Source organism: Microchirus variegatus (assembly GCF_963457635.1).
Source record: "Microchirus variegatus genome assembly, chromosome: 17".
Taxonomy (NCBI): Eukaryota; Metazoa; Chordata; class Actinopteri; order Pleuronectiformes; family Soleidae; genus Microchirus; species Microchirus variegatus.
Window position 1 is genome coordinate 21,754,981 of NC_139818.1, and position 18,001 is coordinate 21,772,981.

Sequence of the window (18,001 nt, forward strand, 5' to 3'; positions counted from 1 at the left end):
TGTAGCTAGCGTTATGTAGCTAGGTCATCCAAACTACCGAGATGCAGCGGCAGGTTTCTTCCGTGGTCATTTAGCATTAAAGTTTTAGTAGAGTTTAATTAGAGCTGCTATCGATTAGAACGTTACCTGCTCATTAAAGTTAAATGAACGCAACTCGGGACAGTTTTGATTCATGTAATGACATTTTTAAAGCAGACAACGTCCAGAAAGGAACACTTGATCTCGTATTTTCTCATTTGGAACAGTCTTAATGTTTTAATGTTAAACATTCTTAGATAGCCTTGACTTGAAATGCTAACGTAGGACCCCATGGCGTAGCTGTGAGTTAAGCAGGTTATGATTCACATATTCTTTTAAAGGACAAGTAAGACAAAAAAAAGTGGGTGAATAAGGAACCTGAGTAAACGAATCAGCATTTTACCATTCATCATGTGTTGCCAGGCCTCGGTTTTGTGTGGTGCGTCGGGAGGTAACTAGAGCAACGGAGGCCGACTGAAATGGCAAATGCTGGACGTGGAACAGGGCAACTAGTTCATCATGTTAGCCTAGTTAGATGGAAGCAGAGAGGGGAAATATACTCATTAAATCCCTTTTTTCCCCTCTCTCTCTCTCTCTCAATGTTTCCCCTTAGTTTTTTTCCCCTTTTCCGTCAGTTTTACGTCAGAATTCAAAACTAGGTCATGATCTTTCCTGCCATACCCAAGTTGTTATATGGGTTTTCCCAATCGCTGTAGACGTCTTTTACCCCGTGTTAGCTTGCGTACTTCTCATTACCGTAACTCTTAGACCGTTGAAAGTAGAGGAAACAAAGTTTGGCGCCCATGTACTTGCCGTTGCGGTAGAACCTCATGACTTCCGAGGAAAGACCGTCCGATCACAGACGAGATTCAGCAGCTTCTTGGTACCGTAATACCTAAACGGTTGAATAACTAGATGCCAGATATCGAAAATTGAAGCCTGAATATCACGATGGTCATAAGAGTGTTAAAGATTGGGTCAGTTGAGACGTTAAGCTTCTTGAACGATGGAAGGACGGTCATTTATTTATTCACCGTCTTGTAGTTGCACGTGTAAGTTCGGTGTCTTTGCTCGTCTTCAGGGGTCCTTGACATTTGATGACATTTGTGGACACGCGTAAACACGGAACACTCAAGACTAGGTAATGATCTTTACTGCAATACCCAAGTTGTTATATGGGTTTTCCCAATCGCTGAAGACGTCTTTTACCCCCTTGTTAGCTTGCGTACTTCTCATTACCGTAACTCTTAGACCGTTGAAAGTAGAGGAAACATAGTTTGGCGCCCATGTACTTGCCGTTAGGGTAGAACCTCAGGACTTCCGAGGAACGACCGTCCGATCACAGACGAGATTCAGCAGCTTCTTGGTACCGTAATACCTAAACGGTTGAATAACTAGATGCCAGATATCGAAAATTGAAGCCTGAATATCACGATGGTCATAAGAGTGTTAAAGATTGGGTCAGTTGAGACGTTAAGCTTCTTGAACGATGGAAGGACGGTCATTTATTTATTCACCGTCTTGTAGTTTCACGCGTAAGTTCGGTGTCTTTGCTCGTCTTCAGGGGTCCTTGACATTTGATGACATTTGTGGACACGCGTAAACACGGAACACTCAAGACTAGGTAATGATCTTTCCTGCAATACCCAAGTTGTTATATGGGTTTTCCCAATCGCTGAAGGACGTCTTTTACCCCGTGTTAGCTTGCGTACTTCTCATTACCGTAACTCTTAGACCGTTGAAAGTAGAGGAAACAAAGTTTGGCGCCCATGTACTTGCCGTTACGGTAGAACCTCAGGACATCCGAGGAACGACCGTCCGATCACAGACGAGATTCAGCAGCTTCTTGGTACCGTAATACCAAAACGGTTGAAGCCCCTTGAACGGTTGGAAGGACGGTCATTTATTTATTCACCATCTTGTAGTTGCACGCGTAAGTCCGGTGTCTACGCAGGTCAACTGGGGTCCTTGACATTTGCTTGACATTTGTTGACATTTGTGGACACACGTAAACACGCAACACTCTGGAGTATCCAACAAAAATTGAGGGAGAATAGCGAATAGTTGGAGGAGAATGTCAACAGGGCCCCTGCCATCTGTTGTTATGACTCCCATGACATACTGTATTTCATTAGTGTCAATGGAAAGTTGGTGACTAATCTTTGGGATGCGGAGTTGCTGTTGTTTGGTGTTTTTCTTGCCCCGTTTCGAATCAAAGAGGGGGGGGGGGGGGGAACAAAAAGTTCCTTTTGGCACCGCTTCTCATTTGGCTGTGGATGGGATTGCGTGGTTGTGACACTTCTTAAGGCTACGTTCCTCTGTTTTTGGACCGTAGCTCTCCGTGTGTTCCCACAAAAAAAGCAAAAAATCAACGCGGTTGTGCACCGTCGCACAGAAGCACAGCACGAGCAGGCGTAGCAAACGCGTGCTGCTCCGAGAAGACAGATGGAACCGGGCATGACATTGATAAATATTCAATAGCTCCATCAAAGGGATATCCTGCAAATGTTCTTTGCTGTTTAGAGTTAATGGGATATAACCCCCTGCTCCATGTATACACGCAAAGCCCGGCCTGGGATCATGTCTAACTTTTGATTGCAGAAATAATTTTAATTGTGGAGAAGTTAATGTACCATAGCGTTGCATGCAAGATCCTTACTAGATTCCCTTATCGGCAGCAAATCACCTCAAAGCAGAAATTCCTCTCAGAAGTTCCCCCTACACTGTCAGTGAAATTGCAACCAGCTCGGCCCCTCTGATGGAAAAGATATTAAGAGATTCTGTATGACAGATGCCGAGACGGATGATTATTGTTTGCATATGGTGCTTCATGATTCAGACATGCTGCAGCAGAAAGAGCATTAGACGCTCAGCGTTATGCCAGATTCCTTTAACAGTCTCACACCCACTCATGACAGGAAGGATTACAGCTATAGACGTGGTGACAAAGGAGCGCTGACGGTGCAAAAAAGGCGACGGGGCTGCCAAGGAGAGAAACAAGCTACCAGACGTGAAACAAACTGTGGTTTCTCTTCTGCCGCTTTAGAAATTATAGATCAGTCCGGTCAGATAGGTGGTCCGTGATTTTGGTCCCAACTGAAATGTCCTGAGAACCTTTGCGTTGCTTTCAGATGCGCTCTGGAACATGTCCGGCCAGCTCCATTGTCAAATGTCCATCTAGTGTCCAAGTTAGACTGTCGGAACACATCCACAAGAAGCTCTGGATAATCCACAGGTAATCCAAGCCTGTGCGACCACGGCACCTGTCCTTGCGTGGATGATCCGGACCTTTTCCCGCTACTGTAAACACATGTGACTCACAATAAAATCTACAAACATTCGTGGTTCCCAGAGGATAAATCCTGAGCAATTTGGCTAACCCCTCACTTTTTTAAAGCTCGCAAAGTTGATGGCACTCCCATTAGATTCAACTTGGGTTTTGGGTAGTCAACAGATGACTTGATGGCTTGATAGTCAACAGATGGCTATCCGATCACGATCACGTCCCCTCCCACTCTTTGCGTTGCCATATCAACAACAACGTTAGCCACGCGTAAAGTTGCGCTGGAAATAAATTGTCTTCCATAAGTGGAAAACTGACGAAACCAGGATAGACTGTGCAGTTTTGCGCGCCACGTTCACGTTAGCCACCAACGTCTTTCCAATCGCGTAGTTGTTGTTAGCTGGAGCGGAGACGCATTGTAGACTTTTACTGGTCTTCAGTGTACTGTAGTCACGATGTAGTCCACTTCCCGAAGTGGTTTGGCAGATCGGATAACAGTCCATCCTTGGGTGTATTCACACCTGTACTTACAAGTGGTCAGCCGCTAGCCGTTAGCTATCACAGAAAACACATTTTAATGTCAGTTCTAAAGGGGGGGTTGAATATCTGTACTGTACCCACAGGGAAATACTTGAATGATGAAGAGATAATTATGTGGATAAACTTAAAAATAGTTTAATCTGTTGGTGATTGAACCCCCCACCACCACCCCAAGTCAAGCTCAGTGCAAGTGCAAGTCATTTCAAGCGATTTGATCTTGGTCTTTGCAGGAATGGTTTGGTCCCACAGCAAATACCTGCTAATTAAATCTCAGCTCTCGGCTGCGTTACGTTCTTGCTCATGCATACACAGATAGCCGATTTGATATTCTGCGAGTAGCGCGAGGTATTGACGATCTGATTACCGCCGTTGTCTAATTGACTGCCTGTTGTGCCGTGCACGGCTCCAACGAGTTTGTACCGAGAAGGGTATTCTGTACCTTGCGCTGATAAAATCTCTTCATTGGCATGGACTCGCTTGAGGTTTGTTTTTCAGAATCAACAGGATGCAGTGATTTTTTTAATTGTGTTGAAAAGATCAATGTGCACTTTGATTAAGGCTAAGAAAAAAAGCAATTAGCTGAAAGATGCGAGCATTCTGCAGACTTTGGTGATATCTTAGTAAACATCATCTAATGGCAGTAAACTTTCTCGAAATCTTGAAACTTGCAACTCATAAATCTATCATATATTGCCGTCATAGCAACGCTTAGCTATAAACTTGCTAGCTTTGCAACATAAATGTTATAAACGGCTTATTTTACAACAGTTACTTAGGTGTAAATATTGTACCATGAATATGTAAATGTGTACTTAAAACAGTGCCTCCAGGATCTTGCTTGAGTCTTTGTGATTTATACTACATCAATATCACGCCGATGCAAATACGACTAACAGTATGACTGCAATAAATCAGAAGAAAAAGATTCTAAAATCTTTATTTAGTTGTGTTTTAATTGGGCTAATTTGTGAGTTCTTGTGTTAATTGCTGTGGTTTGAACGCTGTGAGCTCACGGACAAACCACGATCATCAACTATCAATTTTCCAAATATTATGTTCAAGGCAAAGAATACGGCAATTTAAAACTGCCAAACACTACATGGAAGTTTCCATTTCCCCACTAAAATTACACAAACCATTTAATTTCATCCATAACGAGTGACGCAATCCACTATTTGCCACATTTGACGTCGGAAGCGAGGCCTAAATCTCGGCGAGGATGAAACATCTGCGAGCTACTTCACAAAAACTCTCCTGGCCCCCTCTGAAATAAGATTGATAAAGTACAAATGGAATTCCTCTTTGATGAGACATCGAAACTCTAAACAGCGTTCCGACCACAAGGAACATGGAGAAAAGCTGCGGATCGTTTTTTTTTTTTGTTGTTTTTTTTCTCCTCCTGGACGTTTTCAGCAGCAGAGGAGCCCAAACACTTCCGCGGCTTCTCGCTTTTGCGGCTGTAAACTCTCTTCAGACGGAGGGGCTGAAGGCTAGCCAGGCTGCGGAAAACACGCACATGCGTGTATCGCCGTCTCGCTCTCACTCAGGTTAATGAAGTGTGACTGCTCTGACAGCGGAGACGCAGGTTACACCCACTATATATTCAAAGGAACGACACACACACACACACACACACACACACCAGGAATACCCCCAATATCAATCTTTCCGTCTGATGGAATCGGTCCAGGTTTTCAGCGGCTTATGGAAATCGTCTGCCGAGGCTCAGAGATGACATCTGTTCCCCCACGGTTACCGCTGCCATCCTTCTCTCTGATCTGCGTCCAGGTGGCATTCCTGTGTGACCGGCCTCATCACAGTCACATGATGAATGAGACATGGTTTACATAATAAAAAAAAGTGCTGGAACTGTAGGAACAGCAGGAATCCCTCTTGAACTCTGGGCGACCATCTGAACTCAATAAGACACCCTTTGGTTCCTTTTGGGTGAAAAGAAGTCGCACTTTCTATCACGAAAGTTTTCAGTGCAGTAAAATATGTATGGGTGAACTTTCACTTTCACTTTCTTTGCCAAAATGAAGTATTGCCATCATTAATTACTACCTTAGATACCCAAAATACATATTATATGATGAAGACTTAAAGGTGCCATATGTAAGAATGTGGCCAAACACAGTTACTACATTCAAATTCAAAATACCGAGGTTTCGTTTTCTGACAGAACTGGCAACCCGTGGTTGCTCGGCAGCTGAGACTCGACTAACTGCAATGATTGGTAGACGGCGGTAGGTGGCGCCACATGCCAATGCATTGTTTCAAAAACATAAACGTGATTTGCAGTCTGCAAAATATTTTTTTTAATGCAAATATTTTGTCTGTACTGTTGTTGTTGGTGAGTTCAGTTTGTTATATGAACATTATTCCTGAGTCTCTGTGACATATTAGGAGGATTTTATGGCCAGTTGCTTTAGATTTATTACATAATGCACTTTTAAGCTTGCCTGAGACTTTGTTGGACATGGTCGAGAAAGGCTCAGTAACACTCGTTTCCCTTTACTGTGGTTTCTTCTGTTGCCTTTTTCAGCCATGAAAACGTCCGGAATCCTCGGGTCTGGACTCTCCGCAGAGTTTGTCGCTAACGCGTGACGAAAGCGGCGGGAGATTGTCTCGGTCAGATGCGTCCGCAGCGGCGGGGAGGACGACGTCTGGATCGTTTAGGTGAGGGGGGGGCGTGAGCCGCTGCGAATTATCCCGAAATGATCCTTTTCCTGCCGTGTGCGCTCTCGCATGAGCTCACTCGAAAATGTCCTGTGTGCGTGTTTGAAAGCTTCCCACCGACCGCACGCCCCCCGTGGTTATTCGCGGCATATTTCTATATCGGCAGCTGAGGCCCACACATCCCATTGTTTATCTGTAAGTTTCGTTTGAGTCGGGCCAAACAAGGAATTTCATCGAGCTCCTTTCAACTTGAAACTGTTTGGCCAGATGTTGTGTTATTCAGGAGAAACGAGACGGAAACTGCCCAACAACACTTTACAAAAGCTACAACTAGCACATGCAGTAGCAATTACAGTAATACAATACAGTAGCTATATACCTAATTACTTTGGTATTTTTTGCAACGATAACCTGATGTTAAATTACCATTATTCACATTTTTTTTTAACACATATTTGTGTAAATTAACAGGAAACTTGTGTCTGACTACCCTTTTGTTGTCTTTTTGAAAAGTTTAGCTGGACTGTGCTCATTTAGCTAGCTTTAGTGCTAAAAAGACAATACTACTAAAATACATGCTAAAAATGTAGTTGTAAGGAAAGTTTTTCGTTAAAAGAGAAGGAAAACATGAAGTAATTTTAAAGTTAGCTGATGGGACGTTTATCAAAGCTACTAGCATAGCACAAGATGCGAATGGTCGTGGTGTGAACGCGCTATAAGAGACTTTATTATGAGACTATGAAGACCACAAATTGCTATACAAGTGAAGTAAGTTTGGCTAAGTAGCAACTATTTTGTGATTCAACAAAACACAAAGTAAAGTTTCGCCGTTAGCTAAGCTTTTCAAAGCTGCTAGCATAGCGCACAATGCGAATGGTTGTGGTGTCAACGCAGTACTAGAGACTTTATCTTGAGACTATGAAGACCACAAATTGCTATACAAGTAAAGTAAGTTTGGCTAAGCTCAAACTATTTTGTTGTTCAGCAAAACACGAAGTAACGTTTCGCCGTTAGCTAAGCTTTTCAAAGCTGCTAGCATAGCATTTCAGCTTTAGCCAAACCTGATGAGTTTAGAGTAGGTATAAGATATTCAGTCTGTTGATGTAGCTCAGAGAAAAGCCCTCAATCCACTTCACTCTGAAAACCCTGCGAGTATTAAGACCCAGCGTTCCTCTCAAAAATGTCTAAACTCGTCAAACTTACTCACTTTCCGCACTGCGCGGAAGCATCCGCGCTGTTACTCGCTTCGCTTCCCTTTTGTTTACCTTTTCTCCTCCATTTGTCACTTGGCAGCGCCTTGAAGCGTCGCTGTTTGAGATCAATTTTGATATATATTACACACGTGATGTGAAGCTCGTAGTTTCCTTCGTCTGTAACCGCTAAGTTAATGCGAGCAGACAAGGCCGAGCGAAGGTTTTTTACGACATAGCAATAAGACAAATCTGGGGAACCGCAATAGTGACACATATGGGAATTCAATCTCTCACTAAATGTATACATGTCTTCAGACGGCATATATATGCAAGCTGTCCGTCCCCCACATTTTCCCCATGTTTTTGTCCTCTCCGTCTCTCCCACACACACACACACACACACACACACACACGCTACTCCCAGACTCCTACTCTTTTCCATTATTCAAATAATTCAAAACACCCACCCGAGCCATCGTGCGAATGGAAATATTGATCTTCCTTCCAGTCGCTCATTTTGGTTTGGGAAATGGCTCGAGACAAATGTTGAGTTCCGTGGTCTTTTATTTAATCTGCACTGGGTTACGTGCAGCTCAGAGCCGTCTGCGTTTTTTCTGACGTGCGGAATGGAAACAAGACATTTTCGGTAAAAACTTGGCACCGACGGGGGAAGGCCGCCGAGAGGCTTTTCAGTCGCATACGGGATCTGTTTCCCCCCCCCCCCCCCCCCCCTTGTGATGAAGTGGAATCAGTTTGTGTCTGAGGCTTGAAGACGAGGAGGGAAAGTATATTCGCTTGATCCCGCGGTGTGTTCTGTGTTAGCCCTCAAACTTTTCTCTGTGTTTACACGAGCACTTTTTGAACCGTCTGTATTTTCCTGTCGAATGCCTGGGCGCAGGCTGTGTTGTGTTGTGTCTGATTAGTGTGTGTCTGCGTGTGGACTCTCGCACACCCCCCCCCCCCCCGCTTTGTGGGTGGGTTGTTGTGCGTTGACGTGTGATAGACGAGGCGGACGGATCGCTTGTCAGACGCAGACAATTGGCAGGTAGCAGCTGTAGATCATGTCTCATGAGGTCAGAGGGTTAGTGCGGCCCACGCAAAGCCAGGTCACCCCCATTAGTACTGTTCCCGTAACGAAGGAATCTCCGAAAGAGACCCAAGTCTTGACAAAGCCGCAAAAGTACATCGCGTAAAAGTTGTCCGAGTTATAAAAGTTGACAGAAGTGTTGAGCTGTTTACCTCGTCTACAAAGGCCGCTCGTGTGAGGGCCGCCCAAAAATGTCAAAAGGGTTGTTTTGAAATGTTTAGACACAGTGTTACGGCTTCACAAACCCTTTTTGGGTAATTTGGTGGTTAAGGTTTGGAAGGGATTTCAAGGTAAACCAAGGACAGGAAAGTTTTGGGGTTTTTGAAAGGTTTTTATGGTTAAACTAGGGCATGGATTCATAAAGGTTTTGGGATTAAGCTACCGACGGGTTCTTAAACTTGCTCAATCTTAGGTGAAGCAAGATCAGGGCTTTTCAAACTTTTGGGCATTTAGGGTCTAAGATCGCTAGGTCAGGGAGGGGGGTTCTAAACTTTTTTTAATTTTTAGGGTGACACTTTTTGGGGATTTAGGGTCTAAGCTAGCTAGGCCAGGGAGAGGTGTTCTTAAACTTTAAATTTTAGGGTGACACCTTTTGGGGATTTAGGGTCTAAGATAGGTCAGGGATTGTGGAAATGTTTAGGTTTTAGGATTAAGCTATCAAGGAGTTTCTTCAACTTGCTCAAACTTAGGTGAAGCAAGATCAGGGCTTTTCCAAATTTGGGGATTTAGGGTCTAAGCTAGGTCAGGGATTCTGAAAATGTTTAGGTTTTAGGATTTAAGCTAATTTTAGGGTGACACTTTTGGGGATTTAGGGTCTAAAATAGGTCAGGGATTCTGGAAATGTTTAGGTTTTAGGATTAAGCTATCAAGGGGTTTGTAAACTTGCTCAAACTTAGGTGAAGCAAGATCAGGGCTTCTCCAAATGTGAGTAATTAGGGTCTAAGCTAGGTCATGGATTCTGAAAATGTTTAGGTTTTAGGATTAAGCTATCAAGGAGTTTCTTAAACTTGCTCAAACTTAGGTGAAGCAAGATCAGGGCTTTTCCAAATTTGGGGATTTAGGGTCTAAGCTAGGTCAGGGATTCTGAAAATGTTTAGGTTTTAGGATTTAAGCTAATTTTAGGGTGACACTTTTGGGGATTTAGGGTCTAAGATAGGTCAGGGATGATCAAAATGTTTAGGTTTTAGGATTAAGCCAAGTGACACTTTTGGGTATTTATGGTTAAGCTAGGGCAGGGATTCTCCAAATGTCTTGTGCCAGGGATCCCTTAAAAGTGAAAAAGAGATTTGTGGTTAGGAAACTACGCTATAGAAATATAATTTGTGAGGATTAATATTAGAATTAGGGCGACAATAGTTGAGGTTGCACTGCAGCTAGGCATGCCGTTGTGATTCATTGAGTTTTATGTAAAGGGCGAGGGAATTCGCTTGTGTTTTTACAAGCGTGTGTGAAAATGTGCGAGTCCAGGATTAGTTCGTCCGTCAATACTTTCCCCCCCGTGGGGGGAGATCGATTGTCAAAATTGCTCTTCCTGTTCCCGTTGCCAGCTTTTAACCCACATAACCACACTGTGACTGTGTCTGAACAACTGATTCTATCACTCTGTCGGTAAAACTGTTTACTCCATACTGTATATGAGGAAAAAACGGTGTCAACAACCATTAGCTATTAGCCAGGATTGGGTAATAATGAAAACTAGATAAATTGGAATAGATGAATCAGTTATTTTTCATTTCTGAGAGTCTCTTAACAATTTGCGAGCCCTTTTGTTTGGACCGTATAATACCTTTTTGTGCCCCAAACTATTGGGCTTATAGGCTCCATCGTTGGGAGCCTTGCATCACTCCAGGGACGGCGTCTTGTCCTGGGTTGACTTGCCTGAGAGTCCCAGAGGGAGCGCGGAGCTCAGTGGGAGCCGACACTGACGGAGCTGGTGGACGCTCAAAGAGGAAAGAGATGAAAGGAGGAGGCAAAAAAATAAAAAATAATGCTGAGGGGCCTCCTTCTGTTCTTCTTCGTCTCAAACTTTTCTTTTCCTCAGCTCTGTGTCGGCGTTGTTGTGTTGAAAAGGCAACTTCTTTTGCAGTTTTAGGAAAAGATGGAGGCAATCCAACTATCTGACTTATCAAGGATCCATTTACTTCATCTTAAACTTACTCTGTTTCTGTTCCTAATCTTTCTGCTTCTCCATCTTCTTCTTCCTATCCTTTGTTTTTATTTCGATGTCTCCTCCTTCCATCGCTTTTCTTTATCGTCCTCGGTGTCTACCTCAGACATCTTCTCTCCCTCTCCTTTTGCTGCATCATCTCCTTCTACGGTCATCCCCGTCTCTCTGTTTCGTCCTCCGCCTCCCGTCTTAATATCTTTAATTCCCCTCCTTTATTTTTTATTGTGCATCTCCTAATCTCCATTTCTCGCTCCATCTTTTTTTTTTTTGCCTCCATGTCATTACAGGCATATAATTTATGAAGTGTTGAAAATGTTCCTTTTTTTTTTTTCCCGAGCTGCTCTGCTCTGTAACCAAGGTTACCAACATGTGAATCGGGGTATTGCTGAAATCACGTGTTTTTTTTTTTTTTTAGGTGGGCTATAGTGGGACTGTTGTATAGTCTGGAGTCTTGTGTTGAACATATTTCAATTAGGAGTGATTTTTTTTGGGGGGGGGGTTTTTAAACGACTGATATTGTTGTTGACCATCTTCAGGCATCCCATAACACGCCCACACACACACACACACACACACGGACACAACACTGCCATGAGTCACCCCCCCGGTGCATTGTATTACTGTATTTGTCTGGATCGCATGTGAGGTAAAATAAACTGACATGCTGGGTTTTTTTTTTTCCCCCCCCCTCCTCCCATTTATCGTTAAATAGAAAAATAGAAAAGTGAGAATAGAGGCGGTCGTCTCGTGCATCTGGTTGCCATCCGTGTTCTGTCCGGCAGCTTTGTCCAGCAATGCGAGTCTGTCTTGTTTTTTAAGACGCACAGTCACAGCTACAGCGCAGACGGATTCCTCAGACGGGCGCGAGGGCGGTTTTTCACTCATCGCGTCGTCGTCATATTATTTCTCACGGTGTTTTGGAGCAAATGTTTGCGTGACGGAGACCAATGGGAGTCTCGGGTCTTTTGAGAGTGTAAACATAGGTGATTGGACTTGTTTGACTTCTCTTGGCGATGTTTTCGCCTCTCATCTGAAGGCGTGGGGAGGGGGGGGGGGGTATTCGTTTCTTCACAAGTGTCCAAGATGAGAAGTGAACTTGTTCTTCTACAAACAAGTCCAGTTTTCTACGCTCTTGGAGATACAATGAGCTGGATGACTGAGAACCTTCTCAGGCATATCAGCTTTGAGATTGTTCAGTCTGTCTTAGAGTCTGTGAGCTCCTTTATGTTGTTTTTAAACAACTTTTATGGACATTATCGTGCTGATACGTCGCAAAAAAAGGTCAGGGTCCGCGTCATGACCGCACTCGCAAGACAAGAGCTTACCTGAGACTCTGACTAAATCAAGACCAAGACCAGAGTTTTGGCCAGACCTGGACTTTTAAGGAATTGAGATCAAGACAAAGACAAAGACCAGAGTTTAACCCAGACCTGGATTATTTAGAGATTGAGACCGAGTCAAGATCAAGACAAAGTCCAAGATCAAGACCACAGTTTAAACCTAGAGCTGGACTTTTAGGGACTGAGACCAAGTGGAAATCAAGACCAAGACCGGAGCTTAACCTAGACCTGCATTATTCAGAGATTGAGACTGAGTCAAGAGCAAGACAAACACCAAGACCAGAGTTTTTACCCAGACCTGGACTTTTAGGGACTAAGACCAAGTTGAAATCAAGACAACGACCAAGACTAGAGTTCATCCCAGACCTAGATTATTTGGAGATTGAGACCGAGTCAAGATCAAGACCACAGTTTAATCCAGAGCTGAACTTTTAGGAACTGAGACGAAGTCAAGATCAAGACAAAGACCAAGACCAGAGTTTAACCCAGACGTGGACTTTTATGGACTAAGACCAAGTGTAAATCAAGACAAAGACCAAGACTAGAGTTTAACCCAGACCTGGACCTGTAGGGACTGAGGCCAAGTGAAAATCAAGACAAAGACCAAGACCAGAGTTCAACCCAAGTCTGGATTATTCAGAGATCCCAACTGAGTCAAGATCAAGACAGACCGAGACTAGAGTTTAACCCAGACATGGACTTTTAGGGACTAAGTCCAAGTAGAAATCAAGACATAGACCAAGACCAGAGTTCCACCCAGATCTAGATTATTCAGAGATCGAAGCTGAGTCAAGATCGAGGCAGAGACCAAGATCACAGTTTTAGGGACTGAGGCTGAGTCGAGACCAAGTCTAGAGTTTAACCCAGACCTGGACTTGTAGGGACTGAGACCAAGTGGAAATCAAGACCAAGACCAGAGTTTAACCTAGACCTGGATTATGCAGAGAGTGAGGCCGAGTCGAGACCAAGATCAGAGTTATAGGGACTGAGACCGAATCAAGATCGAGACAAAGACGAAGACCGGAGTTTAACCAAGGCTTGGATTATTTGGATATTAAGACCGAGTCAAGATTGAGACAAACAACAAGACCTGAGTTTAACCAAGACCTGGAGTGTTGGGGACTAAGTCTGGGTAGAGATCGTCAAAGACTTAACACAAGTCCAAGATAAAATGAGGGTTTAATCTGTACTGGAACAAGCTGAACTGTGCTTGGTGGAGACAGGGTTTTGGTTGGATGTCAGTGAGCTCTGTTGTTGCAGGTCTTAATTGCGCTCTCTACCTTTTTGTGTTGTGTATTCAGAGCGGCGCCTGGTTCCTGCCTCACAGGTAAACGCGCCGTTTAATCAATATATCTTGATGGGAACCTTGTTTTTAGAGCCAACAATAAAGCAATCAGTCCAATTAAGGTCAGAGTCGTGCGCTCACTTTCCCTCTGCGCTGTTACCATGCAGGTCTTACTTTTAGGTCATGTGTGCACATTAGTGATCATCAGCTTGCGTGTAAACAGTGTTGTGTGTGTGTGTGTGTGTGTGATTAATATTTGCTGCTGCTGCTGCTGCAACAGATGCCATTAAACGGAGAATGGAGCTCCTCATTGATTTCCTCCTGCTCTTGGATCAATGATCATATCACTGTAACGAATACAAAGAACATTTGCTGCGATGCAGACAGAGCAGTGTGCAGATGCAGAGGCAGCAAAGTCAAACTAGTTGCTTTGCCTCTGGCTGTATCTCGCTCCTCACTGATTCAGCTGTTGACTTTTTGTCCTCATAGGAACCAAACGCCTGGTCCTAATGAGGCAGAAGCTCATTTGTTAAAGCTCTAGTTAAAAGTTAGGATTAAGATGTGAACCAAACATCACCTGTTAATGGTTATAATTAAGGATAATGTTTAGTTTAGGCTGCGTAAATGAACGGTGTCCCAACAAAGATAGATGCTCAAACCTGTGTGTGTGTATGTGTGTGTGTGTGTATGTGTGTGTTATTAGGACAGATGGCCTGAGGAAACATCTTCCCCTAGTGGCCACCAACACTCATGCCACTGCAGGTTCCCCAAATCTGGCAGTTTATAGAAGAGAAAATAAAAATCTCATTGTTGTTTCTTCGAAAAACATATTTTCTTTTTAGCATCAATTGATTTTTTTACGACTGTACTAAATGAAATGTGCTCCCAGAAAACGGCACAATTTAGCCCCATATTTAGTGAATATGAAACCTTATTATTGCCGATTTTAATGTTTCTGCTTTCTGGTTACTTTTTTTTTTTTATAAACACAAACATATAGTCTGTTTAAAGCTGCAGTACGTAGATTTGGCTGCATTTTTTTATGTTATTGTTCTGCCTCTAGTCTAGCGAGTCCTTCATTGGGAAACAGGCTCTGTGAGGCAAGACTATCAGACCTGACTGAGGGAGCGCTCGTGTGAATATACAACAACAGCAGCACAGGGGTGGGTGGGGCAAGAAGCCATTTGTTCATATTTTGGTAGAAGTTAAAATCACTTTTTGTAAAAGCCTTAAAGTATATGACATTTACTGCCCATCAAAAGTCTCAACTGGAAGGTTGTGGGTTCAATTCCCGGCTCTGATGTTATTGTTCTGCCTCTAGTCTAGCGAGCCCTTCATTAGGAAACAGGCTCTGTGAGGCAAGACTATCAGACCTGACTGAGGGAGCGCTTGTGTGACTATACAGTAGCAGCAGCAGCAGCACAGGGGTGGGCGGGGCAAGAAGCCATTTGTTCATATTTTGGTAGAAGTAAAAATCACTTTTTGTAAACTTTTTGTATCAAAAGTCTTTAAACTGGAAGGTTGTGGGTTCAATTCCCGGCTCTGCTAGTTGAGCAAGACCCTTAACCCCATGTTGCAGGTGAAAACTGTCGTGTAAAGCAGCTCATCAGGTCCAGAAAATCTCCATATAAATACAGACCATAATACCAACTCTTCTTCTTCTGGTTTTATTTGGTAGTAACGAATAACAAGAGGGAGTTAGAGGAAACACAGTGGAGTAAAAGTAGCTTGAAATACACAAGTAAAGTATTTTTGTTACATTCCAACACTGAAAGTTACACATGACTAAGTTTAAAATGAGATTTTTTAGGTATAAACTGATCATGTTTTGTTTGTTTAGTCTTATTTTATTTACTGTGCTTCTCAGGTTTATCCTCAGCCGGTTGGAGTCACATTGCACCATGTGGTAACTTTTCCCCCCCTCCTTCTCACAAATTCCCTATAATAAAGCTTTGGACCAATCACGTGGCGACTTTGCTGGATGCCACCACTCCCTCGCTTTCCATTGGCTCACAGTTTGACAATAAGATTCCAGCTGTTTAGACCCCCCCCGCTCCCTCTCTCCCTCTCTCTCCCTCTCTCTCTCTCTCTCTCTCCCTCCTCGGCGCCGCTCGCACTGACGCGTCGCTCGGCGGCCAATGAGGGAGCGCGCTCCGCCGCCAGGACGCGCGCCCATTGGCGCAGAGCGTGCGCTCCTTGGGCGGGGGGGACGCGAGAAGTTAGGATCGCCCCCCCCCTCCCTTCCCCTCCCCTCCCCGTGTCCAGCTGTGAGAGAGCTTCTCCGCTGATGGACGGAACCCAGACCGAACACAGTCTGGAGGAGACGAGAGCGAGAGCAGGAGCGCACGACTGGGTCCGTATATGCGCAACAATGGAGCTTGGATTCACGCTGTGGTGTTAGAGAATAGCGAAGCCTGCGTCTTTTTTTTTTTGGGGTGCCAGCGACAGGATGCGCAGCAGCAGCAGCAGCAGCATCTCCGTGGATCTTTAACGACCCTGATGCGGGATACTTGTGTACTTGAAACCGCCTGTGGATGCAAGGAAAAGTAGTGGATTTTTAATTTTGGAGGAAGAAAAACGCGGGGAAACGAATCGTTTTCTTTCTCTCTCTCTCTGTTTTTTTTTTTTTTTTTTGGTTGTTGCGGTTTTTTCCATCAGCTCTGCGCAGGAGGAGGAGGAGGATCGCCAAGAAGTTTGCGTATTAACAAAAACACCGAAAGTGAACATCTTGCTGTTCTTTTTTTTCTGATTCTTTCTCACAGTGGATGATGATGATGATGATGATGATGATGATGATGAAGTAGCAGTAGCTGAGGTTCCTGGAGAGGAGACCGGGGGCTTTGGCGCACCGTGTCTGCGCGTCGAAGGCACAACCTGGAAACGAGCGGGGGTCTCTCTCAGTCAAGACGCACCACATAAAATAAAATAAAAAACCTCCAACTCCATCCAAGACCTTCATCCTCTTCTTCTTCTCCTCCTCTTCTCCTCCTCACCACCAACTGGGTGTTGCTTTCCCTTCCCTTCCCTTCTTCACGGTTGCTGTGGACTTTTACAGCCACGACGCAAGCTGATCATGCGATGACTGAGCGCGCTTTGGGCACATTTTCAGAATCCATTACAGGTAAAAAAAAGAGAAAAAAAAGAGAAGAAGCTCATGCAGTAAACAAATAAAGTGCCACTGCTGATGGATGATGCTGCTCAAGTTTGGAGATGATTGAGTTGCTGCAGAAAGAAAGAGGGGGTGTTTTTTTTTGGCAGTGCATTTGTTAAAGATGATTCATTTTTATTGGAGGTGCTTATTGTTTTTGTTTGCGCACAGATTCCATCTAAAGCCATTATATAACCTGTTTGTATCAAATATTTGATTTTAAAATCAACAAAGTGCATTTTCTTCTAAAATAAACCAACATGCACTGCGTTATTTTGATTTAATTGTGACATAAAAGTGAAATATGAAAAAATAAGCTGATTTAAATGCTCCTATTTTCCGAATTCCGAAGTCTTTGCGGCTCTAATGTGCACAGTCTGCTGCTGACACTTGCGCTTTTCAGTGCGTTATTCACTGTGCCATCTGATCATATGCGTATTTGCCCTCCCTTCCCTCCCCTCGCTCCTGCAGGAGGTGAATGATGGCCGAGGATGGGGGAAATCTCTCCGAGGGCTCCGACGCCCGGGGCTCGGAGGGTCGCTCCTCTCTGCCGAGGACTTTCATCCGGCTCAACGACCTCTCCGGGGTCGGGATCGGCGGCAGCGGCGGGGAGAGCGGTGAGGTCGCCGTGGAGCCGGCGTCCCCGGTGCCTCCGGTGCCCCCGGCGCACGACAGGGTCTCCATAGGCGGGGAGGACGCGTCTGCGAGCGGCGGGGACGCGCTGCCTTACCCCACGCTGGCCCCCGTGGTCTTCTTCTACCTGAAACAGACCACGCGGCCTCGGAGCTGGTGTCTCAAGATGGTTTGCAACCCATATCCTTTTTTTAGAAAAAAAATAATAATTTGAAACCCAACGCACGAGATAGGATGGAAGGAAGGAGCGCGCATGCGCCGGCACTCACCTGTGGCAGGTAAGAAAACACCTGTTTTGCAGCTTTTTCCAGTTGACCTCGTGGGGTTTTTGAGTGAGCACATTAGATTTAAGTGTGTTTGATTGTTCTTCTTATAAACCTGTGTGAATCCAGTCAACAAGTTTTACGACAATAATTGAAGAAAAGGAAGTTTTGAGGCGTTTGCCATCACTTCTCGTCTTCTCGTACCTATTTAGACTCATTTCAGGACAGTGTTCTGCACATCAGTAGAGTAGTAACGTGTTGAGTCTCTGTTTTTGGTAGAAAGTCCGTCCTTTTTGCAACTCTTCGTCCCCGTATTTAAAAAATGCTGTCGTTTGAGTTTGACATTGAGTCAAATTCTCCACCTG

At 44.3% G+C, this 18,001-nt stretch overlaps 1 protein-coding gene across 1 annotated transcript in view; it reads left to right on the forward strand.

Moving 5' to 3' along the window:
• Nucleotides 1-17,218: 17,218 nt before the first annotated feature.
• cacna1g (calcium channel, voltage-dependent, T type, alpha 1G subunit) overlaps nucleotides 17,219-18,001 on the forward strand; it is a gene marked incomplete at both ends in the record, with an annotated part of 267,406 nt that continues 266,623 nt past the window's right edge. Inside the window, one exon of the mRNA XM_083903756.1 lies at nucleotides 17,219-17,553. Within this exon, the coding sequence (XP_083759882.1) occupies nucleotides 17,219-17,553 (335 nt within the window). The remainder of the gene's footprint in view (nucleotides 17,554-18,001) is intronic.